Source organism: Arachis duranensis, chromosome 2, assembly GCF_000817695.3.
Source record: "Arachis duranensis cultivar V14167 chromosome 2, aradu.V14167.gnm2.J7QH, whole genome shotgun sequence".
In the NCBI taxonomy this organism is placed as follows: Eukaryota; Viridiplantae; Streptophyta; class Magnoliopsida; order Fabales; family Fabaceae; genus Arachis; species Arachis duranensis.
In genome coordinates, this window is record NC_029773.3 from 22,110,585 (window position 1) to 22,122,317 (window position 11,733).

An 11,733-nucleotide genomic window follows, 5' to 3' on the forward strand; every position below is an offset into this window, starting at 1 on the left:
AACTATATATTAAGCGTGACTAAGGAGTTGACCAGCCATTGAAGGAATGACGCGTGAGTAGTGGATTAAGTGAGGATAGATGGCTGTTATGCGTTAATGTGTAATTAGGCGAATGTGAAACGCCCCAAGTGTGGAAAGTTTATTGAGGATAAATGCAAGGCCAAAAAAGAATACTGGAAACAACGGTAAGCAAGGAAGGGGGCGGCCCAGAAGCGACGACATTATCTTCAGCCGGATCTAGATCGAAGGAATTGGGCGCGCCCTTCCTAAATTCTCTCATCTACCTCTCTCCATTTTTCTATTTCTCCCTACCATTTTCACTCTATATATAATTTATATTTAATATTAATAATTTCACAAATCAAAATATGTCATCCGATATTTTTTATTAAAATAAAAATAAATTTTTTTCCTAAAATTAACAAATTCTCACTCTTATTCTTCATTTTTATCTTTTTTCTATTTTTTCTCATTCTCTATTTGTTCTACTTTTTTATTCTATAAAAAATAAAATTAACAAAATAATATAATTCTAATAAAAAATATTATTATTATTATTATTATATACATATTTTTCTTTTTTCAATTGTTTAAAAAAAATAATTTTGAGTTAATTTTATAACTATCAATATAATTTTTTCATGCTAATATCTAATTATATTTTTATATACATAGAGAGAAAAAATATTATTTTTAAATAGCAAACATAAAAATTAATTGTTTCTATTTGTACAACAGACTTAACACCTAATCAAAAGTATACAAGTTAAATCGTTTCAAATTTTAGATAACGAATATTAAAATTAATTATTAGTAATAAATCAAACTCTTTCACATGAAAATAATAACTAAAAATATTATTATTGAATTTTTTATTTACGGAGATCCTGGTCTTCTTAGCCGACGGAAACTTTTGTCCTCTATAATCTTTTTGTAAAAGTAGTTTGATTTTATAAATCTTTTGTGCTATAATCTATAATGTCAGGACAAAACCGACATAATTTTAAAAGATTTATATCGCCATAATGTAATTACAGGTAAAAATACTAGTAGAGACTCTAAATCCAAGTTTATGACATGAATCACACTGAATGTAACTCGTAATAAAATCCTAAAATTGCAAATCAAACCAGAAAACTCATCAACATGGCTTAAATTATGTAAAAAATAATACATCTATATAGAGACTCTAAATTCAAGCCTATCTCAAAAATCACACTAAATCTAAATCAAAATGACACAAAAAATTGAAATTGATGACACCAACAGACTCATCAACATGGCTTAAATCACATATGAAGCACTATAACTATATAAAGATTTCAAATTCAAACCTATGACAAGAATTACACTAAATCTAAATCACCGAAACTTGAAATGATGACATCAGAAGATTCATTAACATAATTTAAATCACATAAGAAACACTACAACTACATAAAAATAGAAATGCACCATTTAAAATCAAGTTACCTTTAATAATACTTTGTCTTTTTGTTTTTTAGAAATGCACATAAAGTTTTGTTGAGAGCTTTTTCATTCGGTATTGTTGTTGATGATTTGAAACCTAGCACAAATTAAAGAGGTTCATTGAGAGATTTTTCATTCGATGTCATTGATGATTCAACTTAGCAGTGAGAGGTTAGAGTCAAAGAGCGCGCATTGAAACGTCGTGTCTGTGCGTGGAGAGTTAGAACGTGTTCGCACGCGCCGGATAACGAAGCTAGCTAGCTTTTGTTGGGCTTAAACCAATTTGATTGGACTTGGGCTGCCAAAAAATATTATATGGGTAACATTGCCGCAATTTAAATTAGATACTTGGAAACTAAGTTGGGTTGGTCTAGTGGTTATCTCATTAGTCCGCTTAAGTAAGTGTCAGGGATTCGAATTCCGCCTTGTGCATGCAGCAACTCATTAGCCAGCGGCAAACCCTTAAATGAAGCTCAGTACAGCAGCGGATTAGTCATTAGCCTGTCAAGGTGAAAGATACCGTGGAAAAATTTCTAATTGAAAATTTTTATAAGAGTATTTTTAAATTCGCAATACAAACTTTTCAAAAGTACGATTTATTATTGAAAAATTACCGGACAAAAGGGTAAAGTACAAAAATAAAAAAAAGAAAATTTTTCAATCATCCCACCTATAATGCAATTCTTCAGTGTTTACTCTCAAATCTTTAAGGTAAATCCCATCATCCTTAGCAGTCCAAACGCATTTCTTCCAATCACACTTGTTGAAAAGCCTAGCATCATACCAGAAAACCTCAATTGAAGCAGATGAAGAAGAAGCATTATTATTGTTGTCTTTGCTCAAATGACACCAAAATAGTGTTGAGTGAAAGAAATCAGTTCTAAAACTCCAATTAATATTTGATCCTGGGGATATGTTCTGGATTCCCATGTCATCTTCTTTGGACTTGCAATGTGTGATCAAGTTCTTGTTGTTGAGCCCATTGATAATGTATACATGCCACTTTATGAATTCCGGAAATATATTCTCTCTTTTTATCAAATGAAATGGAGCACAGAAAATTGTGGTTGGGGCAAAGGATAAGAAGAGTGCTAGTGTTATAAAATAAATGCTCACAGAAGAAGCATGCAAGTTTATTGTCTTGCTTTCCATGACTAATGTGGTTTTTTTCGTTTTTGGCTTTAAGTCAATTGGAAGAGTTTTTTATATTTATAATTGTTGGAAGCTCAAAACAAAATAGGGAATTGAATGATTTTGGCATGAGAATTTAACATTAATTAGCTACCATGCTGCCTATTGGATAAGATAGACATTGAAAATATTTGGGCATGGTTGGTATTGATTTGTAGATACTCTTACAATTAAAATAAAGAAATTTATTAATTAACAGTAAGTAACAATTGAAAAACAATTAAAAAGGCCATATATACAATTATGTTTTTTCTTTTGCTTCAAGCATGTAAGTATATAAAGTGATCAAATTTTTTTAAGATGAAAAAGTTGGAAAAATAAAAATGTAAATATACAATTATTTTGTAATTAAAAATAGTGACATTTATATATAATGGATTTAACAAATTTAATAATGATTAATTTTTCACCTTCAAGTTTTTACTTTAGAGAACATTTTTTTCTTAATTAGAGTTTGGGAGCTCAAGCTTATTTTTGGCCAACTATAAGCTAGAACAGTATATTTTGGAGATAACAATTAAATGTAGTGAATATATAATTATCAGACTCAGTTCGACTCTATCGGTTGAACAAAAAATCCGATCACTCGATTTTTAATTTGAATTGGATCATTATTTGAATGAATTAAACAATCAATCCGGTCAAAAACCGAATTTTCCTAAAAACAAAGAGTTGTGATGTTTTTTATTAAATATATTATATAAGTAAAATTAAATTATATTTATAAATTTAAAAAATAAAAATATTTTTTATTAGTTACAATATTTTCAATTTCTATTAAATATGATNTATTTATGATTAAATGGATCGATTTAATTTATAATTCACCAGTTAAATCAATAAACAAGTGACCCAACACCAACAATCTAATCAATTCGATTAGCAGATGGATTCTAATAATCATGAATAAATATTTGACAAAAATGTCAAACCGTCAAATTATGATGTTTTTGTTGGGGTCCTTTTTATCAATTCTAAAATCTTTCACGTAACGCAATACTCTAATTGTTTTATGTGTTGAAAATTGAAATGAGTTTCTCCCCAAAATAAGATAAATATGAATAGTGTGGGTGAGGTAAGCGTGGCAATACAAGAATCATGCAAAATAAGGAGATGGGTGACCTCAGAATCAGTTAGTTCAGTTCAGTTCAATTTTGCAACCTTTGACATTATTGGACATGGCAGACTGAGAATCATTTAGTTTTCGAACCGAACCATGGCTTTGGCGTTCGGTTCACTGGTTCCTACGAACACCAACACTTTGTGTCTCTCTCTCACACCACAACCTTTGAATAATCTCATCTTCAGCACCAAAAACCATACTAAGTTTATGTTTTGTGGCAGAGGTGTTAGCTATGGAAACACTTTGTCTTGTTCAGACCAAAGAGCTTCTACTTCCATTGCCACTATTGTTTGTTGTGCTGCTAATAAACCTTCTTCTTCTGAAATCAGGTACCCTTTATCTTATTCTTGCACTTAATCTTGCAGCAAGCTACCATTTTCAAACAGAAAGTGGCAACCCCTTCTTTTTTTGTGAAAAGCTATTGTTTTCTTATTTTACTATTCAGAATATTTAAATGGCGAGGGATATTGCCACTTCGAGGTGTTTTAATTAGAAATTTGGAATGCTGATTAAGGAATTAAGACACACAAGTTTTCTCTAACAGTAATTTAGTTATCCCTCAACTTTTCAATTCATGTAATGAGATCTTTGGGCTGTGATTAATTGAAGGCATTCCCTTTATCAATATAGTGTGAATGTTTTGAATGTTTGCCCAAAATATAAAAGAGACTTGGTTTTCAAGCTTTGAAGTTCTGACTTTTTCAATCACCCGTAACAACAAAATCTGAAATTAATTGAAGATGGTTGACGTAGTTGGTAAGAAACTGACTCGAATCTCACAAGTTCCTGAGTTTGATTATGGCCGCCAATGTGAGGGGCACTTTGGTGGGTGATCCTATGTGCTCAAATAGTATAGAGGCATGCTCTCATTATGGTAGAATCACCATTGGTTGTGTGCACTAAAATAATATCCGAGATTCCAATTACATTAGTTACGTTCTTGGGATCGGCGAATGTTAGTCCTTTGGCCCTTTTCTATCAAGAGATTTGTCAAACTGTTAGGGATTAACATAGTGCATTTTTGCTAATCTCAGAAATGTAATTGATGCAACTCAGATCTCAAGGACTATTTTAATGTATGCATCAAATTTGAGGACTACTTTGGGGTTTAACTCCGTAATTTGGGATTGAGAGTTAAGAGAAACAAATAAGATTGGGAACAACAGAAAATAGGCAAGATGAGTGAAGTATGTGTATCATTCACCCCCCAAAAAAAAGGGTCATTATCAATACGATATATCATATTATCAAATATCAAATTAACAATACTATTTTCTGCAGTTGGAAAAATCTTTTCAAATGAATGAAGTGTTTTAGTTTTAAGCTTCTTATGTGATCTCCTCTTTATGCAATGTTTGTTTTTCATCAGGTTCTATTTGCCAGTCATGATGCTTCATCATTAATCATATTTGTTCTTCAGCTCTACAGCCAAGATAAGGAGCGAAGTTCTGTCTCCGTTTCGCGCTGTTAGGATGTTCTTTTACATTGCTTTCATTGCAAGCGGTTCTCTTGGGGGATTCATAGCGGCCACACAACTGCTCGGCGCATTGGCTAACCCCTCAAGAGCATCCCAGGTTGGTGACATCCTAAAGGGACTTGGCATTGACATTGGAGCAGTGTCTATCTTTGCTTTCTTGTACTTGAGAGAGAACAAAGCAAAGAATGCTCAAGAGGCTCGCCTCTCGCGAGAGGAAAGCCTGTCAAGCCTTAAGCTCCGTGTGGACGACAAGAAGATCATACCTGTTAGCTCATTGAGAGGAATTGCTCGTCTTGTGATCTGCGCTGGACCGGCATCATTTGTAACCGAGTCTTTTAAGCGAAGCTTGCCATTCACGGAAGGTCTTATAGACAGAGGAGTGCTTGTTGTTCCTTTTGTAACAGATGGAAATTCGCCTTGTTTGGAGTTTGATGAGAGTGATGAGGAGCTTAACAAGAGAAGGAAGAGGCTCTGGCAGCTAGCTCCGGTTTACATCACTGAGTGGTCTGAGTATGTTTACAATGATAGAAACTCCCCTAAATATGCAATTCAATTTCATTTTATGTTTCTTTCTAACAAATTTTTTTCACATGTTATATATAGGTGGTTAAATGAACAAAAGAAGTTGGCAGGTGTATCATCCGAATCTCCAGTGTAAGTAACTTAGTACTACCTTTTAGCAAAGTTTTATTTTCCTCATCAAACTTTTTAGCAATAGAAAGTTGCACATCAATGCCCTTTTAGCTGCTACTCTTAATCCATTTCACTCGAAATGTGAAGTTATCCAGAGTTTGAGAATAAAGTTTTGCAATAAGAAGTTTGTTTCTTTCATTGTTCAGGTACCTATCTCTACGCCTAGATGGTCGTGTTCGCGGCAGTGGCGTGGGTTATCCTCCTTGGAATGCTTTGGTTGCGCAATTACCACCAGTGAAGGGTATCTGGACTGGCTTACTAGATGGCATGGATGGTAGAGTTCTTTAGAAGTTACTTTTTCTTATTCTGTTTCTCCCCCTCTACTGGGGATGTTCAGTTAAAATTTTATGGTTTGATCTCCAAGATATATGCATATTATATTTTAGCTTTATCTTATGAATTGTTTCTTACGCAAATGTTAACACCTACACAGAACACGTGGACGTACAAATTTGATCTCCACGACTTTTTCCAATTTTTCCTTGACTGTTTTTGACATCTATATTCTCTACTCACCCTCAAAATCTTGACTTTTACCGTACCAGCAGGGACGGACATAGGCTCTCCTCCTCCTTCCCCTTTCCTCCCTTGCTTTTTTAAAAATTTATTTAGTATTTAATTTAGTATAAATAAAAATTCAGTCTAATTTAATATTAATTATTTTTAATATTTATTGATTTATTTTTGTAATATATCTTATATTATATAATTTGTTGTATAATTTTTTACAAAATGCTATTTATACACTAAAATCAGCCACTAAAATTAGTTACCAATATATTTGTATATAAATATATGTATGGTTTGATTTATTTTCAATGTGTATTTATACTTTATCATGTATTTTATATTGATGGCTAATTTTGGTAGCTGATTTTAGTATATATATAATATAGTCTAATTTTTTTAATATTATATATAATATTGTCTCTATGATAATATTTCTGGACTAGTCCCAGGATCAAAAGAAAGAAAATAAACAAATTAAAGTAAAAATATAAAATAAAAATTTAGTAATGATGATAAAAAATAACTTCTAATAGAATAAATTACTATTTTCCTTATTTTTACTCATGAATTAGTGTATATTTTTGTATTATGTATAGATAATACATAAAATTATATAAAAAAATTTATTAAAAATTAAATAAAAAATATATAATAATAATTATTATAAATATTTTATAAAAATTATAATTAAAATCAAACTCTCAGGATTTTTAATATTATAATTAGTATTTGTCTTAATCAATTTGAGTTTGTTGAGTGATCATCTCACTCGTCTGCTTAAACAATTATTAGGAGTTAGAATCTCGCCTTGTGTGTAGCAATTAATTGGCTAGCGGTAAACTCTTAATAAATGGAGTATCAATACGTGGTTAGACTTGGCAGGAGTACCCGAATACGCAAGTACCTAACCTGTCCAAACCTGGTTGGGGAGGTAATAACTTGATCCGACTCGGGAGCAGATTTTGCTCAGGACAGGACATGGTTGGGTTTTGGGTGTACCCGCCCCGGATATATACATGTAAACACTTTTTAGGAATTAAGATTTGCCTCACATCACAGATTCAGTCTATACTCTACCCAGTCATCCTCACCCAGAGTCGTCTTCTTCTCGGCTTTTTCACAAAAAACCTCATAGCTCCCATTATTGTTGTTGCTGAGCCCATTGCCGCCTATCCCTTCTCAGCTCCAATCTTCCTTCGCAGCTCATGTCACAATCATTGCTTATACTGTCGTTGTTGAGTTCGTCGCCACCTCTCTTCTGTTGATTGAGTCCTCTCTCTCTTTCTTTCTTATTGTGAGTCTCTTAAGTTCTTCTCTTCTTCTTCCACAGACTCATCACTTAGTCGCCATGAGTCCGGGCATTGCTGTTGCAGTTTTATTTGAGTCTGTCACTAAATAAAATAGAATTTTTATTCAAGTTGGACCAGTTGAAAATAGACATGCATGAGATCATTTTTTCATGTAATTTCTGAATTTTCTCATCAAAATTTGATATATGTGGTTGAGTATTTTAGTATGGCGATCCTCGTGGTTTCGTTGTGATACTAATGTAAGAAAAGTTGCGGTAATTTCATAACTAATATGAGACAGACCAGATTATTAAAGTAATCAGAAAAATAACATTTAAATGTGCACATAAAATTTATAAGATGTAATTATTTCAAAAAAATATATATGTATCATGGTTCTGAAAACCGGACCGGACCGGCCGGTACAATCGGAAAAATCGGGAACCGGTCACCTAACCGGTCCGGATAACACTAATAACCGGCTGGCAAAAAACCGGCCAAAAAACCGGTCGAACCGGCGGTTAACCGGCGAACCGGAAGAACCGTCCGGTTTTTTTGCGGTTCAATGGTTTGCGAATTCATATGCCAAATGACGTCGTTTTGGCATTTTTAAAAAAAAAAAAAAGAATAACGTTCGCGACTAACCCTAATCTGATACCCCCCTTTCTTTCCCCTTTCTTCCCCAGTTCCCTTTCCCCACAGCGTCCATAGCCACCCACAGCGCGCCAGCGTCCATCAAGGCCACCAAGGCCACCATACCCGAGCCCGCGACCACCACCGGCCGAGCCTGCCTTCTCGTCGCCACCCACAACCATCGAGAGCAACAGGACTCCTCGTTGCCTCTTGTTCTGTGCTCGCCTGTTCTATGCTTGATTTTGGATTTTGATTTTCTGAGCCCCCCTTGATTTTCAGGATTGATGTTATTTATTTTGAATATGTTTTGCATTGCTGCTTCTGTTAGCTCACTGCTTCATGAATCAAATCATGATGAATATGTTTTTCTGCTTCTGGTAGCTGCTAGGGTTTTTTTGCATTGTTGCTTCTGTGACCTTGTTACCTGCTTCTGTTCTGTTTTGCATTGCTGCTTCTGTTACCGCCTGTTCAATGCTTGCTTTTGGATTTTGATTTTCTGAGTTCAGGATTGATGTTTTTTATTTTGAATATGTTTTGCATTGCTGCTTCTGTTAGCTCACTGCTTCATGAATCAAATCATGATGAATATTTTTTTTGCTTCTGGTAGCTGCTTCTGTTTTGCATTGTTGCTTCTGTGACCTTGTTACCTGCTTCTGTTCTGTTTTGCATTGCTGCTTCTGTTACCGCCTGTTCAATGCTTGCTTTTGGATTTTGATTTTCTGAGCCCCCCTTGATTTTCAGGATTGATGTTTTTTATTTTGAATATGTTTTGCATTGCTGCTTTTGTTAGCTCACTGCTTCATGAATCAAATCATGATGAATATTTTTTTCTGCTTCTGGTAGCTGCTTCTGTTTTGCATTGTTGCTTCTGTGACCTTGTTACCTGCTTCTGTTCTGTTTTGCATTTTCTGCTTCATGATGAATATTTTGATTATTTTCATGGTTGTCTGAAGTTTTCTGGTCTTTGGTTTTCTGATTGTTATAGATGGAACAATCACAAAGTAACCCACAGCCACAAGATTCTCAAACTGAAAATTTAATTTATACGGATAATGCTATGCCTTCATATCCTACAGGTGATTGAAATAGCAAAACTTGTCTCATTTCCTCTCAATATCTGATGTAAAGTTGTAACTTTAATTTTTTCTTGGTTTTCTATTTTATTTTATTAGATGGAGGAGATGTGGAACTTGATGTGGATTTCCCTAATGTTGCTGATTCTTCAAATACAGCTTCTTTTGGTGGTACTTCTGATGATGGTGGCTTTGGATTACCTGTTTATGATGGAGATGTTGGAACACTTAATGATAATTATGATTTTTGATGAGTTACACCTTTGATTAGTTAAAAACTTGCTAGTAATTGTATCTTTTGAATGTAGAACATTATGGGTTTGTCATTATGTACTTTTATTTTTTGTTTACTTATAAACTTTGATGTTTGAAGTTGTTTGTGAACCTCTAATATTAAGTAATGGATAATTTATTATGTGAAATATTAAATTTTATTAAGTTAGAGATCATTGAATTTATATATTTAAGATTATTTTAAGTTTTTTAATAATTTTATTTAATATTTAATTAAACCGGTTGAACTCCGGTCGAACCAGTGAACCATTGAACCAGTGACCTCACCGGTTTATTGACCGGTCCGGTTCTCGCAACCTTGATCACAAGCGAAAGATTGTTAGGAAATTATTATTTCTTAATATATTTATGGGCAATATATATTAATTATAATCGCAAATTAAGTAATTTCACATTAAATGACCTATATAATGGTGATCTTATTTATTGTCATAAATATTGAATTAAATAAGTCATTATTACTTTTGATTTGGATAAATGAGATTAAAATTATAGATACTATTTTATTTGAGTTTTAGGGTTTAATTATTCTCACACTCAAATATAAATAATGACTTCAAGATTTTGGCCTCCAACACATCAAACTCGCCTCCGTAACTCTTTTTCCATAATGGAGCTGTGATTAAGCTCTATCAAGGATACAAAAGATTTTAATCGACAAAGATCAAAGAACAATAAGAGCCAAGCTCTCTGACCTCAATCATGCTCTCGAATAAAAGGACATTTCCGCGCTTTCAGTTATATTTCTTAATGATTTAAAATGAATGATTTTGAGATTGAGAAATTCTAAAATTTTCAAACAAAATAGATTTTTTTTTCAATCAAATGATGATAAATAATTTTATTGAATTAAATTATATAATGTGATCATTGGATGATAAAAAATGCTAGAAAAATAAATAAATAAATAATATTTTAAAAGTATAGAAATATTAAATTGTCATTTCAATTTACTTTTTAATCAACGACAATAAATATTTTGAATTAAATAAATTTTTACAAAAAATTATATACCTAAAATTATTTCATTTCTTTAAAAATCTTTTGAACATACAATGGTTTAGTGAGAGGTTGATTATTGAAAATTGAATATAATATTTTTAAATTTGTATTTTCAATAAAAAGATGTACTTAATTCTATCCATCCTAAATAATTCTATATTCACTATTACTTATCCATTTAAATAATTTTAACATTGATAGAATATTATTTTTAGATGCAAAAAATTTAAAATATATTTATTCTATTTCAAAAATCAATATTCATATTTAACTTAGGATTTCAAAAAATACGACAAAAAAATATTATATTTTTTAGTTAAAAAAGTAAAATATCTATAAATATATTTTTGAGCTTTAGCTTTAGATTTTCAAAAAAATCTAGCAAATTAATGGAATCAAATCATATTTCTATAACATATATAAGAATGTATATTACACATAAATAAAAAATGTTAGGTGTAATAAGAACAAATACATAAATTAAAGTTAAATTTAGAAAAATAAGAACCAATAAAATATTGAAGAAAAGAAATATAAATAGAAGAGAAACAAAATTATTAGACGAAAGAGAAATAATTTAATAAATTTTATGTGTATATAGAAGAGGAATAAAAAGAAGATATACAATATTTGTTTAATTTAGCAAGAGTTATGAAAATAAACACATAGAATAAAAGAATAAAAATAATAATAAAAACAAACTAAATATCTAAATTAATATCAAAAATAAAAAGTAATAAATAATAATAATCCATCATAATCTTAATCTTTTAATATAATTAATTAATAACAATATAATTAGTCTACCATAATCTTAATTTAATTTTTTAATATAATTAGTTCTAGTTAAGTAATCAAATAAATTGAATATAAATATATCTAATCTAATCGTATAAAGAAATAGTAGATTTTCTACAATTAGACATATTATATATATTAGGGATAAAACGTCACTTTAAAATGAGATTATTATTATTA

The 11,733-nt window shown here is 31.3% G+C and overlaps 1 protein-coding gene across 1 annotated transcript; it reads left to right on the forward strand.

The window, feature by feature from the left end:
• The first annotated feature begins 3,751 nt into the window (after positions 1-3,751).
• LOC107473981 (protein LOW PSII ACCUMULATION 1, chloroplastic) lies at positions 3,752-6,429 on the forward strand. Its single transcript, XM_016093573.3, has 4 exons — positions 3,752-4,113; positions 5,205-5,771; positions 5,865-5,915; positions 6,101-6,429. Exons 1-4 carry the CDS (start codon positions 3,878-3,880, stop codon positions 6,240-6,242), a joined length of 996 nt encoding a protein of 331 aa, XP_015949059.1. The 5' UTR covers positions 3,752-3,877; the 3' UTR covers positions 6,243-6,429.
• Positions 6,430-11,733: the final 5,304 nt, after the last annotated feature.

What these genes read in the sequence shown, in the direction of transcription:
- LOC107473981 (XM_016093573.3), top strand. Translation starts at nt 3,878, where the DNA reads ATGGCTTTGGCGTTCGGTTCACTGGTTCCTACGAACACCAACACTTTG. An exon ending in CCTTCTTCTTCTGAAATCAG is followed by an intron (nt 4,114 to 5,204) that starts GTACCCTTTATC and finishes TTTGTTCTTCAG; the next exon opens with CTCTACAGCCAAGATAAGGA. An exon ending in GTATCATCCGAATCTCCAGT is followed by an intron (nt 5,916 to 6,100) that starts GTAAGTAACTTA and finishes TTCATTGTTCAG; the next exon opens with GTACCTATCTCTACGCCTAG.